The 27,961-nt window shown below is 44.2% G+C and overlaps 2 protein-coding genes across 3 annotated transcripts in view; one reads left to right on the plus strand and one right to left on the minus strand.

Annotated features, from left to right (window-relative positions):
• The window catches only part of ERICH1 (glutamate rich 1), a 113,607-nt gene extending 94,590 nt beyond the window's left edge, over positions 1-19,017 (minus strand). Inside the window, exon 1 of the mRNA XM_060234856.1 lies at positions 18,821-19,017. Coding sequence (XP_060090839.1) covers positions 18,821-18,845 — 25 coding nt within the window. The 5' untranslated portion in view covers positions 18,846-19,017. The remainder of the gene's footprint in view (positions 1-18,820) is intronic.
• Positions 19,018-19,230: 213 nt separating this feature from the next.
• Positions 19,231-27,961, plus strand: part of DLGAP2 (DLG associated protein 2) — a 662,574-nt gene continuing 653,843 nt past the window's right edge. For both annotated transcript variants that reach the window (XM_060234802.1, XM_060234819.1), the window contains exon 1: positions 19,231-19,545. In XM_060234802.1, coding sequence (XP_060090785.1) covers positions 19,528-19,545 — 18 coding nt within the window. In that variant the 5' untranslated portion in view covers positions 19,231-19,527. The remainder of the gene's footprint in view (positions 19,546-27,961) is intronic.

Consider the following 27,961-nt stretch of genomic DNA (forward strand, 5'->3'; position numbering starts at 1 on the left):
ATCTCTTACACTCTAGCAGCAAGGTTATGGGCAGGATGCAAATCTTCAGTCTTATTAATGATGAGAACCCATTATCCTATTATTGTCTTTATTACATGTGCACATCCTAAAGACTGCCAAGGTAACTACTATGCATGGGTAACAGGAAGCATTCAAGACAATGAGCCACAGTTGAAACAATCATGGTTTTTTAGGTTGCCAAGGTATCCATGCTTTAGATAACTGCATAACAGACAGAAAAATAGCAGGTTCTGTTTTCACTCAACACCACACATTGGGTACTGCTGCACCTGTTACATTCCTGACTGTAACACACTATCTCCTCCCATCTGTCATGTTGTTGTCATTCACGCATAGGGGTTCTGAAAGGAATTTCTCACTGCTTACTCCCGCAGATTTCACTTGTGGTTTTTATGTGGCATGGAGAATATCATTAGCCCTGTACAGGTCAAGTGAGTGTCTGCAGAGACTCAAGAGAGACATGACAAAAGAGATGAACAATGGGTAGAGAGTACCTGTGGTATGGTAGGTTTGGTAATAATCAGAAGTTGAGCAAAAGAGTAAAAGTAGGGAAAGATGTAATCATTGAGGTACTCTCCGATTCTGTATACCTCAGCCTAAATTCCCCCTATGGCTGTGATTACACATGCTAAATAATATAATTTCGATCCACTTTCAATGCACTTTCAGACTGGATTTTGCCAATTCAAACAGAAAGTGCATTGAAAGTGGATTGAAACTGCATTATTTAGCATGTGTAATCACAGTCTATCAAGTATTACACCTGCTTTATGTAAAAATTTGGAAGACCATTCACGAAGACAAGATTCACCCAACAACAGCAGGAAGCTGTACTGCAACTGTCTGCTGCTGTAATTTGTTTAGTTATTTTTCCAGTCACTTGTTTTCCAAGTTAAATACGAAGCACGGACAACAAAATAAGTCTTTGGTATTGGTGCTTTGTATTAGATTTTTTCCTATCCCCCCTCCCTCAGTTTACTTCAATAGTAGATCATGTTTTTTTATACCTCACTAGCTCAATGCAGCTAACAAAACAAAAACTTCACAGGTAAAGTATCATAAGTATCCAAGTTAAAACCATTATACAAAGTTAAAAGCCAATATTCACAGTTAAAAACACAGTCTAAAAATAATTTTATTTACATTAAATAATCTCTGGAATAGAACAGTTTTTCTAAACACCCTCCTGAACATAGAACATTACAGCAACCCACCACATCCACTCTGATAGGTCATTCCACAGGGACAGACCTACCACAGGGAATGCCCATGATCTAGATGATGCTGAATGAACCATTCTCGGTGAGGTGACCACCAGGAGCAGACTTTCTGAAGCATGCAACTGGTACACAGGAGTATACCAGAAGATGTGATACAAGAGGTATAAGGGTCCCAAGCAATGAAGGGCTTTAAAGGTGAAAAACAACACTGGGAATCAGGACTAGAAGTAGATATGCAACCAATGCAGATGACACAGCACTGGTGTTATATGTTTCAATGGCCCCAGTCAAAAGCTTAGTTGCTGCATCCAGCACCAACTAAACCTTCCAAAATGTCTTCAAAGACAATCCAACAAAACATGTTAGAGCAGTTGAATCTGGAGGTCACAGTGACATGGATCAGCATGGCTACATCTGCAGTCTAGATAAGCTTGCAAGCCAGATGTAATTGAAAGCAGGAGCACCTGGCAACAGCACAGACCTACTTATCTATCCACAAGGCCAAGGCCAAACATACCCCTGGACATTTAACTGGAATTACCAGAGACAGTTATGCGCTTGTTTGTTTTAAATTTCAAACTGTTATTAATTGTACTGTTGCTATTCTTTTGCTATGACCCACCCTGAGCCACTTGTGGGGAGGGCGAGATATAAATCCAAAAATAAAGATAAATAAAATAAAATAAAATAAATAACAGAGAAAGCTTAACCCTATCTAAAGCAGGCAGATTAATCTGTGTTCCAAACCAGCATTACCTCAGTGTTACCTGGACTGAGTTTCCGTTTGTTCACCCTTAGTCACTTGACCACAGCTTCAACATACTGGATCTTCAAGCTCCTAGCAGAAGCTTAAACAGTAGTATATAAAATTGAAATACATCTTTATTGGTGACAACCCACTCTAAAGCTCTGGATAATCTCAACCAGAGGTTTCTTCATATAAAGAACACTGGTGAAAAAATGAATCCTCGAGGCACACTATCTTTGGAGCACACTATGCATCTATGATAGATTTTTGCAGCCACCGAAATGGAGTCTAGCTTCTTTTTATTTATTTTTTTTAGTAATCTGCTTAACATTAATAAATTAAGAAGCAGTATGAGGTAGTAGTAGTAATATTTATTAGCCTCTTTCCCACCTCTGTCTGTAGAACTGAGAGCAGCAGAAAAATTAGCATACTATACAACAGGCCCCAAGAGGCTCATTTTGATTCTCACTCTCCGCTTTCTGCAAACCAGAAACAAGCCAAACCAATGCAGGCTGTTCCTTTTCCTCCAACCATTGATTGCCAAACCAATGCAGGCTGTTCCTTTTCCTCCAACCACGAATATCCTGATCAGCCATACCCCTGCTGATTCTGTTGGACCTCTCAGCAGCCTCTGATACAGTTGGCCATTCTATTATTATCCACCAGCCTGAAAATAAAGTTGGTATCAAGGACATAGCCCTTCAGTGGTTTCACCTTCTTTATCTGCCCAGACACAAAGACTCCACTGGAGGTATAGAATCAGCTGAGAGGAATCTGTCTTGTAGGAAGCCACAGGGTTCATTCTCTCACTCATACTTTTTAATATGGGCAAGGGCACTGAGTGAGATTGTTTTGGAGCTTTGGGGTTCAGTTCAGTTTTATTATTGTTGTCAGCTTTGGGAATGGGTGTCACCAATAAGCAGGGGAAACCCAACTCTGTATTTCATTATCTCCAGATGTGATGCTGAACCACTGCTCTAAGGTTGTAGTTAGGGGTGTGCATTCGGTTCGGCCGAACCGTATAAGCCGCCGAATCACCACTGATTCGGCTGTATACGGAATCGGCTGCAGCAAATTCCAATTGGGGCCCATTATGCAGCAGCCGAATACGGCTCCCCGTATACTTCCGTATATATATTCGGAAGTATACGGCTGTCAATGCAAAAGGCGGGAAAGTGGCTTCTGCAGCCTCAGGGGAGCTGCTTGCCTACTTTCCCGCCTTTGGTAGCTTTTCCCGCCTCTCCCATAGCCTCCCTGGGATCAGGGAGGGGGGGGAGGGGGAAGAGGAGCCCCAGCAGCCAATCCAAAGCATGCATTTGCAAAATGCATTGCAAATGCATGCTTTGCAGGGCTGTTGTGTAGCTGATGGCCCAGCCATCAGCAACATTGTTGTTCTTTTGATCTTTAGCTTACTTGGGTATCCAAGTAAGCACTGTTGTCTGGCCAATCAGAGAGCAGTGCTATTTTTTGAAACTGCTCTCTGTAGGGCCAGAGAACCTTATTAAGGAGTCTTCCTGGCTGGACTCCTCCATTACTGCTGTGTTGCTGTATGTTGGTTGGTGTGAGAGATTGTGCTGCTGCTGGCTGGCCCTTGGCTTCAGCTGCTGCCTGCTGCTCTCTCACTCAGCCTTACCAGACTTCCCTGGAGTACTAGAGAAGACAAGGTAAGACAAGTACTAGAGAAGACAAGTCTTGGGGTTCTTGTTTTTGTTGGTAAAAGGACTTTTTAAGACTCAGAGTTCCTTTACTTATCCAGATTTGGGTGGTGGTGGTGGTGGGGTAGCTTATTTGGGGTTAGGGGGTTAGAGGTTTCTGCTTGGGAAGGGGGCCTGGGGTGGGGGGGTTTTGCCAATTTGCCCATATCTTAATTTAGTGAGAGGACTTTTAAAAGTGCAGTGTCCTTTTACTTCTCCTGATTTGGGTGGCTTGGATTTCTTGGGGTTAGGGTGAAGGGGTTTTTTTGGGGGGAGGGGTTGGCAAAGTTCCTGTATTGTTAAAAGTTAAGTTTTTTACTGTTTTAAAAGGATTCTGTGTTTGATTTGTTGCTGCTTGTTGTGCTTGGCCAGCTCTCCCTTTGTTGTTTGGGGCAGGGCTGGAGAGCTGGCATCTGTAGATTGTGTGTTCTGTGGCAGGAAAGCTGGCACCTGGGTGAGAGACCCAGAACCAGCAGGCTTGTTGTGTTTGGCCAGCTCTCCCCATGTTGTTTTGGGCAGGGCTGGAGAGCTGGCATCTGGGTTTGCTGCAGCCAGGTCTGCAGAGCAGACCTTGAGCAGATTGTGTTTTGTGTGGCGGTGATGTTGGCAACTGGGTTTATATTGGTTCCAGGCCTGCACTGCAGGGTTCATAGAGTAGATAGAGGGATGTAGTGCATTTGGGTCCTATAGAGATTATCTGGTGTGAAGTTAGGTTTGGCTTTGGGTGCCCCAGGAATTGGACCCCCTGGTCCAATTTTTTTGGGACTTGGTGGGTTTGTAGGGGGGATCCCCTGCGGGTTCCCTGCAGTTTTTGGGGCTCTCCCTCAAACTCCCTGCCCCCCAGTAGCCTCTAATTATCCCCTATGTTGCCATTGATTTCAATGGCCCATAGGGTATAATGGTGGAATAGGGGCACCCTCTTTGGGTGCCCCTGGAATGGGATCCCCTGGCCCAATCTTTTTGGGGACTTGGGGGGTTTGTAGGGCCCCTGCAAATTTAGGGGCTCTCCCTCAAACCCCCTCCCCTCCAGGTGGCTTCAAATATACCCTATTTGCCATTGATTTCAATGGCCCATAGGGAATAATGGGGCCGTATATTCGGAAATAGCTGCGCACCTACCGTATAAGCGGCTATTCCGAGTGCTGTATTCAGCAGGATTCTGATTTCTTTTTCCCTGTATACTTCCGAATCCGTGTAATTCCAATTTTTTTTTTTTGCACATCCCTAGTTGTAGTCAGAAACCTAAGGCAGAACAAACTAAAATTGATTCCTGATGATACAGAGGAAATGTTTGTTGGGAAGGCTGATATTCTATAACAGGGGTCCCCAACCCACGGGCTGCAGACCAGTACCAGTCTGCAGCCTGTTAGCAACCGGGCCGTGCAGTCTCACTGCTCCCCCACGGGGCCTCCTCCTCCCTCTGTTTTTGCAATTTTAAGATCTGGAAAGGGGTGGTGAAGTGCCTCCCTCCCTCTTTAAAGGCTGATCCCCCACGCCAATCAGCTGATTGGCGGGGGAAACCATGGTAGCAGCGACGAGTGACCCGCTGAAAAAGTGATGCTGTCCTTGCCTCCTCCCCACTTCCTTCCTGGCCGAATTCAGTGCCCCCACTCTGCCAGCGTGGGGCCGCGGTGGATAGGCCAGCCCTGGAGCTGGTCCTTGGTGCCAAAAAGGTTGGGAACCACTGTTCTAGAAAGACTGAATCCACGTGTTACATAGAGTAATGTTGGCTTTATCAGAGCAGGTTAAGAGCTTGGGGGTGCTCCTGGACCATGCCTTGATGTTTGAAAAGCAAGCTGGCATGGTGACCAAGAGCATTTTCTATCAGTTGCATCGGATTTGCCAGCTTTCTCATTACCTACTCAGCTGAACTCACTGAACTGATCCATGTTTCTGAAACCTCATGGTTGGGTTACTACAACATACTCTGCATGGAGCTAAGTGGGGCTACCATGAAGACAACCTGAAAACTACAAGTAGTCTAGAACAGGGTTTCCCAAACTTTTCTTTCCCGTGGCCTGGTTATTTTTACACTTCTCCTTCATGACCCACTAAAATCCGGGAGTGGAGCTAGAAGACTTTAGGGATGGAGCCAGGAGACAGGACTTATGTCATTTCCTGTGGTGTCAATTCCGGGGCACAATGAACCAAAACTCCACCTTTTCCTGTGATGTCACTTCCAGGGCATGCCCCCAAACCTGCCACTTCTTCAGAAGTAACTTTGTTTTCAGAAAAATCTCTCTGAAACTCATTCTGAGCCAAAATGGGAGTGGAAAGTAGGTGGTCTGCAACTTTTTCATACATTCTCAGGGTCCTCTCTCTCCACCCCCACGCCAGCATGCACCTATCTGTTTGTATGTTCTTCTCCAGCTTGCAAGCACTCCTAATGCCCATGTTCAATTGAATAGCAGGCATCTTTTTTGGGGGGAGGAGGGATTTTATTTTTGGTTTTAGTTGGAGATGTTTTAGTGAACCAAGAGGAAAGGCAGGACCTAAACGTTTTAATAAATAAATATATAGGTTTTTAAGTAGGTTGGAATCTCATCCTATTTTCCACAGCACCAAAAGGTTTTCTGTTTTCCATTTTGCCACTAAGCAGGATGTGCTTGTACAGCGACCAGGAAAACATTTCAGAATTCATCCAATACTAGGACTTTTCCTATTAACTCATTCAACTATTGTAACTCTAATTCTAATTGTAGCTTTGTTATTCAGTGTCCTTGTTACTTAATGTATGTAGGAATGACTACTAGACCTGTCAGAGTTAGAATCTGTGAACATAAGAGCTGTATTAGGCTAAAGAAACTAAATGTTCCACTCGTCAACCATTATCTCACTCCTGGACACACTGAGGAGCAGCTGCGATTCTGGTTTGTAGAATGTGTTCAGCCTACATCTTCAAGCCTACATCAACTCCTACTGAAAAGAAAACTATTTTGGTTTCACCATTTTCAGACTTTGACACCTATGGGATTGAATGAAGAAGCGGACCGGACTTGCTGTATTTGGATGATGTGGCTAAATGTTTGCTGCTCTCTGATGGCCATTGCTGATCCTTTGCCATTTTGATTCCTCCCCTTCTCTCTTTCTTTTCCCCCCTTTCCTCTCCCTCGATACTTTGAAAGCAGAATTACATAACACATGAGAAGTATTGCATCATCCTTTCATTCCATTATATAGCTGACCTTACTAAGACAAATGTGCCGTTTGATTTCAACTGATGGTTGATGACACACATCATCTTGAAGTACTGTGAATTCTATACCAGGTTTGTTTTCAGGTTTAATTGTTCTCAGGTTTAAATGATCATTGTCAATCTATAAAATTTACCTCATATAAAAGTTTTACTTTATAGATTGTTACATCAGTGAAGATTTATGTGTGAGTGCAGCTATCATGAGAAGAGACCCATGGGTTGCTTTATAAGTTTATAACAAGTCACACAATATATGAGGTAGAAATGGTTTCATATTTTTTGCAGAATTTTCCCCATCCCCCAAATATAGCATTAAGAAAGCTTATTTTTATTATAACAATTTGGCCTTTTTCTTTTCTCTTTTCTTTGCATTTCCAGATAACAACATCTGGTCAAGATTAATGCACAGAATTTTCTGATTTTTTTTTAATAGTAGACATTTACCACTGAGGAAGGCCCTTGAGGCCAAAACATACAATGTGTGTTTAACATGTTCATCAACTTTGTATGGAGATTATTACTGTTTCTGTAACGTTTGTTCAGACCCTTAATACACCCTGATATTCAGGCCCTATGTTTTTAATTTTACTACTGTGTACAGTATGCAATATTTATTTTGATATAATTTTATCTGTTGAAGTTTGACCCTTGTAGCATTATGAAAACAAGAACCTGTGTAGATAGGCTAATTAATCAGCATTTTTTTAAAAAAAATTAAACATGGAACATCTATTTTTGGTATAACATGTTGTGACAGATAATTAATTTTGGATGCACTGTTTCAGTGATTAGCTGAGTGGCGCAGAAGACAAACGGAAGCTGTACGAAGAGAAAACACACACAAAAATCATAAGCTCCAATGGGGGGGGGGTTGTAGAAAAAGCCCAGCAGAACTTATCTGCATATTAAGAAACACTCCCTGACACCAAGCCAGCCAGAACTGTGTTCCTGTGCATTCCTGCTAAAAAACAAAAGCCCTGAGCTCCAATAATCATAAAAGTCTAACACAACCAAGTCTATGGCATTAGAGGAACACTTTTGATATGTCCTTAGCATGGATTTATAAGACAATCTTCCCCCACAGCAAAGATATTTTTTCTCATTTTTGCCATAAGGCAAGTTTCAGCCTCAGCAGAGCTAGTATTGTGGAAGAACAGGGAGGCAGGACAAGAGAACAATGCTGCTTACTTCATGAGGAAGGGGCACAGAAAACATTAGTTGCAGCTGTGACGTTGCTGCTAGATTTTTGTGTGCCATTTCAATAAGCAAGTTACTTTGTGGATTCAGAAGGATGCAACTTATGCTCCTTGTTGAAGAAGTTCTACTTTCAAGTCTATACAACATATAAAACCAGTGAGGATCTAATGATTCTCTCTCTCTTTCACACACACACAAATTGATGTTGGAGTCATGAACTAATTAGTTTTAAAAATGATTGGTTAATTAGTGGCTAATAATATCCTGCTATGATGAACTGGCCAGATGGGTTCGAAAGGTTATACATAGTTCATCAAAGGACCAAGGAAGTGCTGACCACCTTGAAGGAAATGGTCATAAATAAATGTAGAAAGATATCCCAGGACACAGATGAGTTTAAGTAGCTAACATTTTACAGATAAAGCTTCATTGCTGTATAAGGCCCTTATACATAAAGTAGCTATGCAACATCAGGGAATGCTAAGTGAGATATATTCTTGAGATGTATTTCAATTGGGATTAGGACCCATGCTTGGCTGCCTAGATTAACTTTTTCTGTTGTGTTTCTGGCAAATTTGTCTCTGCTGAATCTACTGAAGCTCTCAGCAACTTTAGACACCATCAACTACAGTATTTTTTATTTTATTTCAATATTTCTGCACAATATTTGTGCACAATAGAGAGCTTATAAAACATTACAATAAATTTTAAACAAAAACATCCAACTCAACAGGTCCTTCAGTATACTTTTAATCCGAGTATTCAACTGCAAGGATGCCCTAGGGTCATTCCATCCACATGGCTCATGTAGGGGCTACTGGCTGCAAGCCACAGATTTGGCCAGAAGTTCATGTCTTTGACCAAGCCCGGGTCTCAAATACTAAGAAAGGGGGAGGGGCAGATGTTCAGACCAAGTTTTATTCAACTGGCTCAGATATTTCTTAATCTATCAGGGGCGGCCAACGGTAGCTCTCCAGTTGTTTTTTGCCTACAACTCCCATCAGCCCCAGCCAGCATGGCCAATGGCTGGCGCTGATGGGAGTTGTAGGCAAAAAACCTCTGGAGAGCTACCTTTGGTCACCCCTGTATTACCTCTTGCCAAAGACTGGCTGGTTGGGGATCAGCGTGAGGTAACCAAGTGTGATAGGCTGTCCTTATTGAAGTTATACACACTAAATAATGCCCTTTCAATCCAGTTTCAAGGCACTTTTCAACTGAATTTTGCAGTGTGAAAAGGCAAAATCCACTTTCAAACAGTTTCTGAAGTGGACTGAAATGGCATTATTTAGCATGTGTGACCACACCCTGTTTTTCTTTCATTTTAAGATGAAATGTCTCTTTTTCATGTTCCCCCTTGACTTCCCTTTTCTGCTATGCCATTTTATTTTTTATTTTTCTCTCTTTCAGTTTCTATTCTCACTAATTCTTTTATTGTCATTATCTTTAACTCTTGACTAGGATTCCCCTCAACAACTGCTTCTTCTGCCTCATTATTCTTGTGTACCTCTTTAGTCTTTCGCTTTGATGCCATTGCTGACTGGAGTTTTATCACACCTGCAGAATCAACTTCCCGATGAAGTGCGGGCCCTGCGGTGTCTTGAGCAATTCTGCAGGGCCTGAAAGACCATTCTTTTTAAGATGGCCTTCGCTTGATTATTGAACCATTGATAGACTCGCTGTAGGTGTTTTCCCGCCATTACAATCATAATTAAATTTACAACATAGCACCAGAAATGTTAATTTTAAATAGAAATGTTTTAAATGCTGGTTTTATAATGTATAACTATTGAATTGTATGATTTTATTGTATAATGGATTAATATGTTGTGAGCCGCCCTGAGCCTGCTCCGGCGGGGAGGGCGGGATATAAATAAAATGTATTAATATTAGATCTAATTTGTCTTTTAGCCCAGCTGAGGACCTTGATGGAATAAGCAGGAGCCCTCTTGTTTTTCCCTTTCAAATGACAATTGAGATGATATAACATTCAAACAGAACTACCAATTTTATTTAACAGGCAGGGATTGAATAGGTGTAGTCAGGGGTTAGAAATGCTGAGGTAAAAGTTGTTAATAGAGATTATACTTCTTTTGGTATATGTTTCTTCATATAGTTTCCTAATTCTTCAGGTTTCCTGGAGACAGTCTCTTTGTGTACCTAAACTTTTTCCATTTGGAAACCACAGTTTATTTCACTATCCTGAGGTGTCTAAATCTGATTCCATTCACAACAGACCAGGGGCCTCCTCAGAAAAAAAAAACACAAAAAACCCTGCATAACTGGGCAGGAATTACTCTTCATCTCCTCAGAAGTTATAGTTTATTTTGGCCAGAATGGGAGTTTCAGCATACTACCCAATCGTCCTTGCCAAAATCTCAATCCCAGTTCTGGTGTTGGTATAAAATAGACTTCAGTTCAAGATGACTCTTAGATGTTCAGTTCTGATACTAAATTCTTCCTCAGAATAGATGGAAAACAGTTAAGGAAGTAAAGGTGAGCCTGTCTGATTGACTTTGTCAGAAGCCAACTGACTGCTTAACAGAACTGTGGAATTCCTGAAGAAGCCTTTGGGGAAGACAGTAAACTAACGGAAGACCAATCAACTGAAATTCTAGATGACTGATTTGTTTGTCAATGATGCAGCTATTCAAGGAATAAGGGTCTGCAAATTAACTAGTAGTTTCACATGGCAACTTGTATCTAGCAAAGGTTACTAGAGGTGGCAATATTTCATCCTTCTCTCTTCCTTTCACTATTTAAATAGCCTCTCTAAAGCAGCTATGAGCTGTGTAGGATGAAAAAGACACAGTCTTTGTACCCATCTTTTCCCCCCTACAGAGTTAATTACCACAGGAAAAGGGAATAAATAGTAGAGGTATGTGAGGAAAGGTTAAACATTCTATTCTTCAATGAAAGAGAGAGAGACCATCCATGACCAAACCTAGTTTGCCAAGCTAACAGGAAAAATACACACAAAACCCTGATGTTCAAAACTTGCCTATAAACAAAGCACTGTGGGGGAAAAACAGTATAAAGCCCATCTTAAAAGACAGGCAGTTCTAATTGCATTCCTGCAGAAATCCAATGTAAAGCTTCTCCTGCTGTTCGTAAAGGTATTTTGTACTTACTCGGGAATGTGGTGCAGCTCTAAGAATTATATAAACCAAAACCCAGCATAGGTCAGAGTAGCTTCTTTTTTTATCATGCAGTAGGAGGACAAAGTTTCCTCCCTTAAAGAGCTTTTACATAAGAAATGCTGCTACTGGCTACTATGCACAAAACAGACTTATAAGCATCCCCACTATTCTTGTCAAAAGATTGTCCAGTGCCTATTCACAAGCTAAGCAACATAAAAGCAATGCTCCAGCTAGTATGCAGAGCTTAAAAGAAAGCCTGGCAAGGAGTGTGAGCTCCTGGTCTACCAAGGTTTCCTTCTTATTCTTTTTACAGAAGTCTCTCTTTTTTTCCACCTAAAGGACGAATAAGAAAAAAGAACAACTGTGTATAATTAGGATTTTAAAAATGTGAAATCAAGGATGTCATTAAATGGAATCATGTAGCACAGCAAAGAAACTTTTATTATGATTCAAGAAGGCTTTGCAATGAAAAGGATTTGGAAAGGGGAACAGACAGAAAAGGGGAATACTGCAGGTTGTTCAAAATATGGCAACCAACAAGGCAAAAGCCACAGCAGCAGGAGTGAGAGCAGAAAATACAGGAGACCAACAGCAGATGAGTTTGTGCACAGCAGAGAGGAGGAAACGAAAGATGCTGGTGACAAAGAGCCTTAAATGTCAAGGACTAGGAACTGGCAATTGCTGAGACAACTGGCAGGGAACCAGCACAGACACAGAAGGGTAAATGCTATATGTGGTGCTCAGTTACATGCCATCCCCTCCACAAACTTTCTTCTTCCTCTTTTGACAAAATATAGCCTGGAACCTGCACAGGAAGATGTGCAAGGAGGAAAGGGGTCTCTTAACACTTTCTGCACCAGTGCTCCCCCTCCCCCTACTTAACTCCATCTCTGATGCTTTATCTTGATGAACACAGGAAAGACATGTGTGTCTTTTACACTATGAGAGGAAAAGCAGCTGGAAGGGGGGTGGGGAGGGAAAGCAATTTTTAACAAAACATCAGCCGCAGGAGGTTGACAATCTGCTCCCTCACAGGTCAGCCACTGCAGACTCCAGCTGCATTTTGTAAAAGAAAGAAAATGTTTTGGGTGGGGGAGGGATCACACATTACTGAACACAATGCGTAATTGGAGATAAATGAGAAATAGGAATGAGAAGAAAGTAACCCCCATGAGTTTCTGTTTTATTGCTTCTCTTCTTCATCTGTTGCCAGTGTAAGGTGACACAGCAATTAGGTTCCAGCATTCATGTTTTTGTTCACAAGGAAAGGCCAACAATCCATCCATCTCAGCAAAACCCCATCAAAGTGAAAGAGGGTAGGAACATCTTAGAACATCTCCTGAACTAATGTTGTTCAGAGTTATCCTATGGCAGCACACATGAAGCCCAAGCAGCTGGCATGAACACTCAACAGCCCTTATGCATAGTGGAAAAGGAGCAAAGAGCGTTACTTTTTAGCCTGATGATTGCATCTGTCCACCCAAGAAGTATTTACTTCCAAGTATGCTTAGGATTATTTATTTTCATCTGATTCCTTCTCAGAAAGATTCAGCTCAGTACACTGTTAGGTATTATGACTGAATGCAAGAGGAACTGGGATGTAAAAGGTTTAAGAGAATTCCCTCATCATAAGAGCCCCGTGGCACAGAGTGTTAAAGTTGCAGTACAGCAGTCCTAAGCTCTGCTCACAACCTGAGTTCGATTCCCGGCAGAAGCTGGGTTTTCAGGTAGCTGGCTCCAGTTAACTCAGCCTTCCATCCTTCCGAGGTCAGTAAAATGGGGAAGGCAATGGCAAACCACCCCGTAAAAAGTCTGCCGTGAAAACGCTGTGAAAGCAACATCACCCCAGAGTCGGAAACGACTGGTGCTTGCACAGGGGACCTTTCCTTTTCCTCATCACGTACACTTGGCAGTTGGCCCCACCTTCCCCTTGGTTAACTCTTGAGACTCTTTGGCCCTTGTTTGCCTTCCGTTTCATCTTATATAGGACCTGTGCTGCCCCAGGAGGTATATAGTAAGCATCAGGGCTTTTTTTGTAGCAGGAACTCCTTTGCATATTAGGCCACACACCCCTGATGTAGCCAATCCTCCCAGAGCTTACAGGGTTCTTAGTATATAGGGCCTACTTTAAGCTCTTGGAGGATTGGCTACATCTGCGGTGTGCAGCCTAATATGCAAAGGAATTCCTGCTACAAAAAAGCTCTGGTAAACATAAAAGGCAGTTTGTATCAGTGTAAGAAAATTAGTCCTTTACCTGTAATGTAATGCCTGATGGGAACTGTAGTTTTTAAGCACCTTAGGTAAGATGTTCTGAGATAGCCTTCCCTTTCTGGTTGCTTGCAAGCCCATCCAAGTTTTGGATGGCTCAGTGAGGACTGGCAAAGCCACTACATTGGGGGAGGGGGGTGGAGCTGAGTGGCTGGCAATACCACCACAGCACCAACCAGCATCACTGTTTTTTCAAATGGTGACCATGAAGGGGGTTGGTGAGAGAGGGCTCATGGAGCAGCGGTTTACCAGAAAAAGAATGGGGCCAGTGGGGAAGAGAGGAGGAGAAAGGAGAGTGCATGAATAGGGAGACAACTGGGCTGTCTTGTGCATGCTGCTCTGAGGGGAAAGGGGTCAGAAGCAAGTGGAGGAACAAAGGGGGGGGAGGGATGCTGCTGATGCTGCCACATGTCTAAACAGTCATGGAGCTAGGGTTGCCAGGTCCAATTCAAGAAATATCTGGAGACATTGGGGGTAGAGCCAGGAGACCCTGATGGTGGAGCCAGGAGCAAGGTTTTAACAAGCAGAGTTGAACTCCAAACAGAGTTCTGGCCTTCACATTCAATGGAACCACACACCTTTTAAATGCCTTCCTTCCATTTGGAAATAATGAAGGATAGGGGCACCTTCTTTGGGGGCTCATAAAATTGGACCCTCGATCTAATCTTTTTGAAACTTAGGGGGTGTTTTGAGGAGCGGCACTGGATGCTATGTTGAAAGTTTGGTGCCTCTACTTCTACCCCCCACAGAGCCCCAGATACGCACAGATCATTATACCCTATGGGAATCGGTCTCCATAGGGAATAATGGAGTGCTCAGTAGACATTTCCCCCCCCCCACACACACACACACTTTCTGATAATCCTGATGAAGGGGGAGGGCCTCCAAACCAGGGGATCCCCTGCTCCCAACTGGGGATTAAGCAAACATTACAGGAAACCACAGCTTGCAGATAATTAAACACATAGAACCAAAGCTGTGCAAATAAGATTTAAGTATTCATCACACCATTTATTTATATAACTTTTTTTCTTTCAGACACTTCTGTCCTTATAAGTTTTTTCAGAATCCTTCACAGTCCATTTCATAAAACAAAATCAAAAAAATCCATTCTGGGATGCCAAGGAGGCTGCTGAAAAACTTGTAAGGAAAATGACTCATCTCCTGAAAGTGCTATATATACAAAAAGTAACTAATTTGTATGGAATTGTAAGATATCCCCCTCTCTCCCATTTATAGTACCCTTGGAAAAAACCTAGTCTTGCATATGATTAAACACATTTATTGGGGACTTTTTGGGGTTCTTCAGTAAATCAGTTGCTTTCACTGCTAGGAATCAATTGTTTTTGTTTGTATTTTGAGTAAAAAAATCGTTAATTAGGTTTGACGGTGTCCTTTATAAACTTTATGCCTCCAGTACCTAGCATTACATTTTATGGCACATGGGGCCCAGCCCGACAAAGTGACATTTATGTCAGATCTAGCCCACATAACAAATGAGTTCAACACCTCTGTTTTAGCTGCTTGACCTTCCTGGCTCCTGACTTTTTTTTGTTTTACATTTAACCCAACATAAACATGGTTCACTCCATTTTTATCCTCACAACAATCCTTCAAGAGAGCATCACTGGTCTAACCGCACTCCATGGCTGATACACATGTGCAATTGCCATCAACCAGAAAAGCCACATCTACTTCCATCCCTAGCAAGAGGCCTGCACCTCAACGAGGCTCACAGTTTACCTGTTTCTCAAATGGTTGCTGCTCGTTACAGTAGGAACCAACTGCCAGCCACAAGGAAATGGACTGCCCAGTTTTCTGAAACATGGGACAAGTGCCACATTGAGGACCAGTGCTAACAAAAGCCACAGGTGAATCTTGAGCCACTCAATATCAATGCATTAGGTTGAGAGTTGACCATCCAGTAAGTTTTGCAGCTGGATGGAGATCTGATCCAGATAAAAGTTCAACATACTAACTGCTACAACAAATGGCCGGGGGGGGGGGGGCACCAAATTGGGTATGGAGTTCATTCTATTATATGGGCCCATAAGAGAATGGGCCAACAAGGGTCGTCATTTTTTAATTCCCCCCCCCCCACTCAAAAAAAAAAATGTAGATCCAGCCCTGGCGTTTCCACTCCGCTTTTATGGACATCTGAACTCCCGTGTCATGAACTAAAGCTGGATGAGATGTCTAAGCTGTCAGATCTATTTTCGCTGCTTTTTGGGTGGGGAGTCGCTGCCAATATGCTCATAAGTGCATATGCACATGAACCCACCTCCATTTTTTTAAAAAGACCAGACAGCAAGTTCCATAAGCGCTGCAATAATGTTGATGCCTGACCATTGGCCAAGCACGTGGGGAAACCACCCCAGGATGTGGTGTCTGGTCAGACCTTCCCACAACAATTTTTACACTACTGCAATTAGAGGCACACCAGGCCTGCACCAAGCCTCCAGTGTGCCTGCAGCCTTAGCTGCTAGCACTACAGAATAGTCTGCCTGTGATTCACTCTACCAATGTTCAGAAACTGAATGCAGGATTTCTAAAATCACACTCAAAAAAGCTTCAGAACACAATTCTGATGAACAGAAGCAAACCAATACCACCAATTTTTTTCCTGTTGGTGCCTCTTTTTAAAGGAGCTTGCAGTAACTTAATATACTATTTATTTGTGAGGATACTCAGTTAAAGGTCTAAGTCAGGGGTGGCCAAACTGCAGCTCAGGAGCCACAGTGGTTCTTCCATACATATTGGGTGGTTATTGAAGTCCCCACCACTCCGTCAGCTTGGAGAAGGCATTTGTCTCTTTAAATCAGTTCTCCAAATCAAGCCAGCCAGCAGCTTGGAGTGTGCATTTAAAGTTGCTTTCTTTTCACCTCTCCCTCCTTCCTCCCCATCTTCCTTCCTTCCTCCCCATCTTCCTCCCTTCTACAGAAAATCTAGGTCTCAAATCAGCCTTGGAAGATGCATTGAGCTTCATTATCAGTTGCAATTCAGCAGTCTCTCTAATCTCTCTTTGAAATTACTTTGTAAGAGAACTGCTACTCCTAGGTCAACAACTTAATGCCCTGGAAGGGTAAATGTTCCCCCACTGGTTTTTGGATGTTATGACGTCTAATGTCAGACTTGCGTCCACTTATTCTTTGCACCCTCCTGTACTGAAACCACCAGGAACAAATTGAGACCTAGGTTTCCTGTCTCATTACCAATGCTGATATCTCCAGAATACTACCCTTCTGCATATCACACCTAGTCCAATCAAGCCTGCTGTTGTCATTCACCTGCTATTGTCATTTGGCATCTGAAATCACCTTTATAAAGTTTATATCATTGGTAGCTTGTGTTACGTTTTATGGTATGTGTGGCCCAGCCTGACAGTGATATTTATGGAATTTATGCAATTCCCCAGGGCCTGTAAAGCAGAAATATTTCTCCAGGCTTCAGTTGAGGACAGCAACATTTCCATCATTCTTTTTCTTCTTTCCTCCATCTCTGCTTTGGCCCACTCCTCACCTGCCTGCAGAGCTTGTAGCGCAGTCCAGCATAGGATTATGATGAAATATTTGACACCATCTGAAGTAATATATTTTTGTTGTTTTTAACTAGTTTTTTATTGGTTGTAAATAGCCTTACATCATTCAGAATAGGCGATTCACAAGTCAATAAATAAATACTGAATTTAAAAATAAATTTTAAAAGATTCTTGCATATCCTTTTGGATAGGAACATTCCTACCTGCCACTAGACAGTGACTATGGCACTGCAGATATACCAGATATCCAGGATACACCCACCTTAGGAAATAGATAAGCAAACTGAATAGTGCTGTTACTAAGTACTCTGCAACCTATACAAAACCTTTTCCTACATTTTTCCCTACCACCTGTATTTCTCACAAGTTTTAAAAACTGGACTGTGACTGGAAGAACAGAGGTTCATTGGACAATCAGGGAAGAGATTCATTCAACCCCTATAATGATCCCCCTAAGCATCTTAACACATTGCTTTAATAGACACACATATGGCTCCATAATGCACTCTACCGTATCTCTGTTAGCTTCCCATACATGACCATACACTCAATGCGTCCTCTCTCAAAGGTAGTGTTATATTTTCCTCCATAACTGCTATATGCATTATTGTTTTCATCTTAGCATTCAGTTACAAGAATGCATTCCCCATCCCCAATGAATCCCCTTATCCCCTATATTCAGACAAACAGGATACTTAAGCAGGAAATCAACACCTCAACAACATTCTATGGTCTGAGTTCTGTGCCACAATAAAAATCCCACATCCCATTAGACCAACCTTGAGGCATTTGTCATATGCCAAATCAAAGCAGGATTTTAATTTCTGAGATCTACTTCACAAGCCTTTTCAAAAAGTTTCAGGTGTCATTAAAACTTGTACTCTAGCAATGGCTAGAAATTCACAGGGAACACAGTCCTTGCAAACAGTCACTTTGAGCAATGTGGAAAAATGATCTATAAATAACTTCAATAATTCCCCACCAAAATGGATGAATGCTTTAGTGACACAAGGTAGGTGAGTCCAGCAGTATGCTAAACCACCATCATGCACTCTCCTTCAAGTTTAGCAAATCTGCAGTCTCTTGTAAATAAAAAGAACACTAGAAAATTTGTTCAAAAATATCACATTGCTCATTAGAATACCAATGTACAGAATTTGGGGAAACAAGCTATAAGGTACAGATTTCCTACCATCCACCCACTAGCACACACTCTATTCAGCCCCCACCTACCCAAACAGCCACTCCCCCCCTCCAATCATGAGTGGTGCTAAGGCTCAGTAATCTCAGCAGATGACAAAAAGAACAGAAGGAACATCCCATGCCATACACAGTTCTTAACACTATGTGCAAGTAAGGAGCATCATTTTGTAAGTCATTTTCATCCATCAGCTTCACTGCCAGAGACCCTCTGTCCCCCAGTCCCTGACTCAGCATCCCCAAAGAACCCCACAAGCTGCCCCAAATCATACAGGACTTCCTCAGGCTTTCCGCTTTCAGAACTACCCCTCCTCAGCCCCACCCTCTTAAAAATCAGGCCAGCTCCGCTGCTGGCACTTCAACCTTGCTTACTAGGTCATATCAATCCACGGTGTCGCCACTCTAACCAACAACACGACCCAAGGCTTAGCCACACTGGGCTCTTCCTTTGCAACTCTCTTGCAAGGAGTACGCCAACCCGCCTACTGCTCGGGAGCCGTAGCAATGTCCCTACAGAACCCCACCCCCTCCCCCATCTCTCTATCTAGCAAGCCCTTCCTCTGTCCCTATAAGACCGCAGTTTCGCTCTGCCTTGTCTCACCTGCAGCCCTCCTGCTCAAGGCCATTCTTCTCGCGGAAGCTGCCTCGATCCAAATACAATGCGAGGAGTGACACTTATCTGCAAAACACTCGCTGTCCGACGAGGCAAGCAGCCCCGCACATTCTTTCTTTTCCTCTCTCGCCGTCTCCGCACTCCGACCTACTCCGCAGCTTCCTCCTTCCTAGGCGGGCGTGTCTATCAGCCGGGAGTCTGGCGTCCCATTGGCTCCGGAGGCGGACGGGAGGCGTTCCCAGCCCAGGACGGTTCGAATTGAGGCGTAGAGCTTCTCTCAATGGCCGCTGTGCTGGAGGGGAAGGGCCCATGCCGCGCTCGCTGAGTCGGGGGGTGGCGGGGTGAGAGAAGAGTGCGGCTGCGCAGAGCGTGAGAATTCTGCCTCGAGGGTGGTTTGACAGCGGCTGCCGCGAGCGAGCCGAGCACACAGTCGCTTCAGCAGCAGCAGCAGCGGCGCATGGACAGCGCGAGGGGAATATCAAGCGGTGCACTTACCTCAGCTTGCTGGTGCGAGCGCGGGAGTGTGTGAGACACATATACCAAAAGGAGATAATATGTTATACATATGCCTCTGCCTCTCCTCCTCCTTCTTCTTCCACCACCACTCTCATTCCTTCCTGCCCCGGCTTCTCCTTCACCTGACTCGTTGAGCCCAGCATGCAACCCAGTATCTGCTAAATGAATAATGCACTAGAATGTCAGCGCTGAAAAAGGTAAGGGCTTGAAATGATGGACAGTCAATGATCTAATAGCACAGTCCTTGGAGAAAAATGGAGGGGGGGGGGGCGCCGGTGCAGCCTGCACTGAGGGTAAAATCGACCAAGTGGGGGACTTGGGGTTGCAAGCGGTCCTGGCTGCCGCTTCGGTTAGGACTGCAAACTCTCTAGTCAGTGTGCGCGTGGAAAGGGGGGGCCTTGATGGAAGAAGCTGGTCGGATTCCAGCTGCTTGGGGGACTGAGTCATGGGGATGGGGAGGACTAATGGGGGGCAGCCTCTCTATCGGCCACTGCTGCGGTTGGGCTTTGTCGGAGCGCGAAGATGATCGTCTTTGAGTTGTTTGCGGTCTTTGGGAGATGGGGGGGGTCCACCTTCCTGTCCAGCGGCTGGAGGGCTAAACCTGCTTTAACTCGAGGTTCAAACCCGGGGGGGGGGGTCAGCATAAGAGGGCTTGTCGGGGGGAGGGTGCATCTGCTGCGGGGGCTGTTTCTCTCTTTGGCGTGGGGAGTTTGACTGGGGGGGGGGGTGGCTTTGAGTAGTTGTTCCGCGGCTGCTGCAGTTATTTCAGTCTGGTGCGGGGGTACAGCCACTGCTGGGCTCGCTCCTGCTGCCTAAAAGTGGGGTCGGGGTCTAGCCCCGGCCGGCGTTTCCTGCTGGCTGCGTGGGCTCCACTCGTCCAAGGGGTGGGGGGGGGGGGAGAGAATGATGCTCCTTTAGGGATGCTGGAGAGGTGCTTCCGACAGCAGCGTGAGCCCCGCTGGGTTCATAGCAGGGGTCTCTTATGTCACCACGGAGGGGAACTGGGGACTAAGGGATGGTTCGAGTGGCGGCGGCGGTAGTTTGGTGCTGGAGATGAATGGGAATGAGTGGCAGTGTTGGGGTGCGGGTAGAACCAGAGTCTCCGAGACGTGATATGGGGGGGGGGAGGGCTGAGGAGATCGAAGAGATACGTGTGGAGCTGGAGGGGAAAGGGCTCTCTTGTCACCCAGAATTAATATGGAGGGCTTGCGAAAGCTGTTAGGGAGACGGGGAAGGCGCTGGGGTGAGGGAGCCTTTGGTCACCCACAAGACACGCCAGCGCTGAAGCGACGCGACCCCAATCTCTGTGTGATCGCACAGAAATGAATTGGGGCGGGCGGGGGGGGGAGGTCTGGCTGCGGGTACCAAGGGCTGCCTCAACTATAAGGCTGAGGTCAGTTGTTTATATGAAGGGGGGGGGGTCTCTCGGCGGAATGATCGACGGTATTGAGGTCTGTATGGGGGAGGAGACAGGGGTCTCTCCTCCAGTCACCCAGATTGTATTCGAGAGGCATCGGGAGAAGGGCAGCGTGAGTCCCCGTGTGGGAAGGGGGGGGGGGATCTTGGCATTCAGAGACTCGCGGGTGCAGATTGCAGAACGAGGGGGGAGGTCTGTTCGCCCAGGATTAATGTCAAGGGATCTTTGGCGGGGGGCTTTGGTTCCCGTGAAGTAACATGGGAAGAGGAAAGAAGATGGGGGGGGGGGGGTTGAGAGACTAGAGGTGTGAGTGCTGCTCCCTCCCTCCCACGAAGACGAGGGCTCGGGATGAGGTGCTGGGAGTTGAGGGAGAGGTGTTCTCTAGCCAGCCGCTGTCCAAGGTCCCCGCGCTGGAGCTGCGCACCTCATTGCTCGGAGGAGTATCGGCAGCCCAAGTGCCGGCGGCTACTGCCGCTGCTAGCCCCGCTCAGCTCTTTCCGCCTGCGCTGAAGTTGCGGAGACGATCGGCGCGGTTCCCATTCGACGGGAGCTGTCCCAGGAGGTGGGGTCCCCAGGGCAGAAGCGATGGCGCGCGTCCTGGCTCCTCCTAAGGCATGACAGAGGGCTTTCTGGGCGCGCGCGGCTCCTGTGCTGGGAATGATGCAGTTCAGCTGGGGAGGGCCAGAGAGCGACATGTCAGGGTGCGAGAATGCCAGATGATTCTCCCCCCCCCCCCGCCCTCAGCTTTCTGCGCGCACACACCCCAACACAGAGGCACGCGGAGCTTGGGAAAGAGAGGAAGACATTCCATTCCCTCCTTCCTTCAAAGGCTCTTAAAAGCCTGCTCCCAGTGGGAATGAGAATGCAAGGCTTGCCCTGGCTAGAATAAAGCGAGGGAGCTGTCAAGAGTGTGTGTGTGGGGGGGGGGGGGAGGGAGCTATTAAACGTCTCCTCCACTCACACCACCACTTCCACTCCACCTCCCGGGCTTGCTGTCACGGAATGGAAGCTGCTGCGCCTGCTGTTCCCCTGGAGATGCCGGCTTGCGAAGGGCTGGCTGCAAAGTGGGAAGGGTGGAGGACTGGGAGGCTCCCTTTGGAGAGACGCGGGAAGCTGGGGCCTTCTCTCAGCCTTGGACCCGAGCATAAGCCAAGAAACGTCCAAGGCAGCTGATTTCCCTCCGCCCAACTCAAACGAGACACGGGCTGCTGCTTGCTGGTTTAAACGGGGTTGTTCTCTCCCTCCCAAAAGCTTGTCTCCCGCTCTAAAACGAAAAGCTGCGTACAGCTAAGAGCACGATTTCCCAGAGCATTCGCCTCTGCGGCCAGTAGGACAGATGAGGCCCCACTGCCTTCGTCCTCGGAGCAGCTCACATACCGCATCTTCTCCCTCAGCAAACTTTTGTCAGATCATTTCTCCCTCTCCATTTGAAAGAAAGAGCAACCCCTTCGATCGTTTCCGCAAGCAGTTCGGTGCCACTACATAAAGGCACCCTAGACTTTATAAGGGCAAGTCCTTTGGGGGCGGGGAGGGTAATATAATGCAATCGTTACGGGTCGGCGGGGGTATAAACCAATGGAAGTCTTTCCCTCCTAAACAGAGACGAGCGTCTGCTGACTCCTCCCCGCGGGAAGGCAGAGCTAAGAGCTGGTCCTCCTCTCTCGCAGCTGAGGGAGATGATGGCGTACTTCATTGACAGGGTTGCTTGCCTGTGCGCGAGGTGTTCTTGGAAACCAGCAGATCACGGTAGACTTATTTGTAAGCAGGAAGAGCCAAGCGGGCTGGTGGCTCAGGCTCCTGCACGGATGATAACTGGAAGAAGTTGTTAATCAAGACGATAGGAGCCAAATTGTTTTGTGATTGAGAATGACTCACAAACTCAACCTTTGTCAGCAACACAGCCAGTATTCCTCACTTGTGGCATTTTCAGTGATGATCTTCTCTACGCTGACCTCTTTGAAGGGGGAGGGGAGGAAAGATAGGGGAATTGTATGTGTCTTCTCAGATAAAATAAAATGCAGCCATGGAAAAGATATAATCAAGTCATTCACTCTTTTAAACATTAAATTTGACCACCATTGCTATGTTTTACTTATGTCTTCAAGGAGCTGCATAGAAATAATGTGAACATTTATGAAGGGACTACAATTTGTATAGTTTCTAAATTTGTGTAAATGTTCACTGTTAGGATCACAATATGATCCTAACATGATTGTACAGATCACAAGGAACTATGGTGAAAGGAACAGTTTTGAATCCCCCCCCCCAAATTTAGTTACCCCCCCCCCACCACCCAGTTCTTTCATCCATTCCACTAGCTCAGGGGTTTCCTTCATCTTTCTTTCAGATCAACACACAGCAGTTCTTTCTGGAGCGTTTTTACTGGAGCATTTTTGGAGTTTTTAAAACTTTTGGTAAATTTATGAAGTTATGTTTTTCTGCATACCTGAAGTCTTCTGAGGGTGTAGAGAGTAGACGCCTAACTTGTCACCGGGTGGCCTCATTGTCCAGTTGTTATCCACACAGGAGTCACCCAATTTATTATTAGATAGAATGACAGATATTTTAACCAGTCAAGAACAATGAACAATTATTAATTGTGGAACCAACTTCCAGAGGAAATGCGGGCCCTGCGGGACCTTGAACAGTTCCGCAGGGCCTGCAAGACTACCCTCTTCCGGTTGGCCTTCACCGATTAAGAGGGAAACTGCTAAAGAACTCGCCATCATAAATGTAAACGTAATCATAGCACCAGTATATATTTTATTAATTTTATTAATTTTAGAATTTTAATTAAACTGTCAATGTAGTAGTTTTATTGATTGTATGATTAATGTATGAAATAATGTTGTTAGCCGCCCTGAGCCTGCTCCGGCGGGGAGGGCGGGATACAAATAAAAATTGTTGTTGTTGTTGTTGTTGAACAATTATTAATACATTCAGGGCTAGCACCCTAGGCAAGGCTAATTTTTGGTGACCCCTCTACACTGATAATGTCATCAAGTCACATGGGGGGCACCCAAATTGGTGCCCCCAGAAGACAGGCACCCTAGGCAATTGCCTAGTTTGCCTAGTGGCAGGGCCAGCCCTGAATACATTATTCAACTTAATATATTTGCAAATGTGATTTCAGATATTTTCCTTTTCCGTCTTTAATTTTATCTCATCACAAGTACAAGTATTATTGTCCTTGAGGAAAACTATGAATGATTATATTGTTCCATCACAAAAGTTATTTCAGATCCAGTCAGAGTACACTGAAGCTGCATTTTCATGCCAGAGTTCTCCATTCGCTTTAGTAGCTTAATATTTTCTACAGTGCACTTTTCACTGGAATAAATTTTATTAGTATTTAAGGTGCCACTGGACTGCTGTTTAATTGTGCTGCAACGTACTGACAAGGGCTACCATACTGGAATTAATATTCAGTAAAACATTTAGACTGTGCCTCTACTATAATAAAAGTTAGCCAGCAGAGAAAATCATCCCACCCAAACCCTGGCTGAATTAAAAAAAAATGTTTTAAAATGTTTTTAAAGAAGCTCAGAGTAAGCAGAGTAAACACCCAGAGCAGAAGATCATAATACATAGACAGATTGCATAGAAGCAGGTGCCTGCCATGAACTTGGATAGTTGAGAGAATATTCATGAACTACCACTCTGTATTAGATGGCTCAAGTCAATAGGTAATGCCTGTGACTGAATGTCCAACCAGGTTCACTATACTTGTTTAACAAAATGTCATTTATTTTGATTAGCACTAAATATTTGTATACAGAAAAACAAGTTTCTTACCCACCACAACCGCTGTAATCCTTTTTCTAAGGCTTGCTAATTTTTTGGCCTTTAAGACTGGATTTTGTTCATGAATCATCTCCTATTCTCTTTAAAATAACTGCTATATTATGACTCATTTGCTTTAAGGCATATAATGTATTGTTCAATATTGAACGAGCCTATATATATAATTATTTTGTGGTACATATGGTCATTCATTGAAGACCTAATTCTGAGTACTGCTTTATAAACCATTTACTGATTGGGAACTGTGGTTCTCAAGTAAAAGAATGCATTGCCATGCTTGAATTACTTAACTATACTCATAAAACATGATCCCACCTGAATTAACCATGTTTAAGCTCATATTTTTCAATAGGAGATGATTCACTGGCAAGTGAAATTAAAACATATTTAACTTTGTGCCATCATAACGTATGATGGAATATTGAACAATGACCTTTGCCAATGACATTAAGGCTGGCAGGTTTATTTATTTTTGTCAAATGTAGCTGTTTCTTTTTTGAGATGTGGGAATTTTTCTAAGTAAAGTGGGACACATCTACAATTTTCTCCACTTAGTGGAATTTAACTTTGGTTGGCTAGTACCATTTAACCTATCAGGTTTCTATGATTACTTCATTTCAACTTTTTATTATTTATGTATTTTGTGATCTGCCTTGTGGATTATTATTTTAATGAAAAAGTAGTATATTAATATTTTAAATAAAATAATCACTTCAGGTAAAGTTTCTTACAATAACAATGTGACAATCGCAAGCATTTCCATGGTTGGTAATCAGAATTACTATAGCAAAACTGCACACATCATTCTAAGAACACGGCAAAATAGTAGCACGAAGACCATACACTCACTGTAGAGACTGTTCTTCTATTCCTCATAAAATCAACAAAAATTGACTTTCGGGGGGGGGGGGAATGTGAGTGCTGTGGATTGATAGTTTTCTTAATCCATCATTATAGCTGTGTATACAAATGATGGTAATTGTGCTAAATTGCACTTGTGAGGCTGTCTTTAGAGACGGCAGTTAGAAATGGTTCTCTTCAGACTGTCTGTAAAGATTCCTTCTTATGGAGCACCTATATGTGTAGTCTTTTATGGAGTATTAAAACACATGCATACACACACAAACAAAACATACTTAAAATAATTTTTTCACTGTTTGATCTTGACTACACCAAGGGATAGGGCTTGGAGCCTTGCTAAGAATCTCCTTTCCCTTCCCAAACACACACACTGAAGTATCTCCTCCTACCAGAATTAAAATAGTACACAGATTCTCTGATCCTGCCTTTTCACATCAATGAATAAACTTGTTCTTAGGAAAGCGTTTATTTCTTCATTGCTCATCAGCCACAGAGGCTTAAAGATATGGATCTATCTTTAACAGTCTCTGAGATTATGCAAAGTGTGACTGCATACTCCAGAGACTAACCATTATCAAGATAGTTATTTACTTTTAGCCCACCCTTTATTCAAGGCACTCAGGGTAGCACACATATTTTTGTCTACCTCTATTTTATTTTCCCCACAACCTTGCGATGTAGGTTAGGCTGAGGAAGCATGATTGGCACATTTCACCCAACAAGATACCATGTGAGAGTGAGGATCTGAATCTGGTCTCTTGGATCATGGTACAACACTATAACCACTAGAGAGCCAGTTTGGCATAGTGGTTAAGTGCGCGGACTCTGATCTGGGAGAACCGGGTTTGATTTCCCACTCCTCCACTTGCACCTGCTGGAATGGCTTTGGGTCAGCCATAGCTCTTGTAGGAGTTGTCTTTGAAAATGCAGCCTCTGGGAGAGCTCTCTCAGCACCATCTACCTCACAGGGTGTCTGTTGTGGGGGAAGGAGATAATGGAGATTGTAAACTGCTCTGAGATTGATTCAGAGAGAAGGGCGGAGTATAAATCTGTGGTCTTCTTCTACATTGGCTTTCTCAAATAGGTTGCAGCTTTAAATTAGTTCACTAATAGTGTTTTAAAACAATAACAAACTGTTCTTCAGTGTCTTTAAGCACAGTTAGTTCAGTTGTTGCATTGATATGTCTGGTAGCAGCAAACAAAAAAGCGAGGGTTGAGCTGGCTAGAAAAGTGGTTTCTCTGAAGAGAGGGTGAAACTGCTTTTGTGCTTCAGAGAGTCAGCAACAGTACATGCAACTGGCAAGGTCTTGTACTCACCTTGCTGTCTGAGCTCACTGAGAAGCAATCCCTACCACTGAGATAGGTAGTTACTGGGTGCAGAGTCAGAGGGAGTTCATGCTTGATGTCACTGTTCAATGCACAGAAGAAGTTCCAGAGCAGTGCTTGAGCCCAGCCTCTCCAGACTAGCATTTTTTTGGAGTAGAGCAGCATAAGAACTGTCTGCCACCATTTGATCTATGGGCTGGGAGTAGCTCCCCCACCCCATGCTTTAACCACAATACCACACTGGCTTGGGGGAAAACTTCAGGTGTAAAGTATGTAATAAATAAATAAAATGTTCCATATGATAGGTCTATTTTAACCCCAAGAAATATCCATGTAGGTAGCCGTGTTGGTCTGAAGCAACAAAATAAAGTTAAGACCAGCAAAGTTTTATTCTGTGTATGAGCTTTCATGTACATGTACACTTCTTCACTATATGGTGTTCTAAATACTATATTAGGGATGGACATGAACCGAAAAATGAACCGCAGTTCAAGAGCAAATCAGGATGATTCATAGTTCATTTTGGTCACGTCATTCCTGAGCCAAAAATCAAACCACATTTCCCCCCATGGTGGTTCATTTTTGTGACTTGTTCTCCTGACAGACTGGCACTGATTCAATCAATTCATAGGCAACACTGGGGTGGACTTGTGGCGAGCCCTAGAAACACCCAAAGCAGTTGTCCATAGGTTGATTGGCAGCTTTGGGAGCCAACCATGGGGCTCCCATTCTTCTTTGTGGGAGCAGATTATATACCAATATAATACCACACCCTGACTCAGCTGCTTTTACTTTGCAGAATGAAGATGGAAGTTAGTTCAGTTGTTGTTTGCTGCATGGCTGATTTAGGGGAGGCTTTGTGGGACTCCCTTTTTCCCCACACAAAGGGACACGTTTTTAAACAGGTCTCCTGGCTAGGAAGGCGTTCCTTATTATAGTTTCAGGAACCAAACCTGAAGCTAGAGCTGAGCTTTCCTGGGGGCATCTGCTTTGGGGGCTATAACTTGGACATCCCAAATCCAATCTTCACCAAACTTGGAGGGCTGATGGAGGAGACTTCTTGTGAGTTTGGTGCCTCTAACTTGTAAGGAGGCTGTTCCATTACTTCCTGAAACAAACAAACCATGAACCAGTTTAGGAAATCCTTCCTTCCTTCCCTCAAACATCTGGGATTCATGTCTTGTTGCGCTCAAACATCTGTCATT

This window comes from Heteronotia binoei, chromosome 1 (assembly GCF_032191835.1).
Source record: "Heteronotia binoei isolate CCM8104 ecotype False Entrance Well chromosome 1, APGP_CSIRO_Hbin_v1, whole genome shotgun sequence".
Lineage (NCBI taxonomy): Eukaryota > Metazoa > Chordata > Lepidosauria > Squamata > Gekkonidae > Heteronotia > Heteronotia binoei.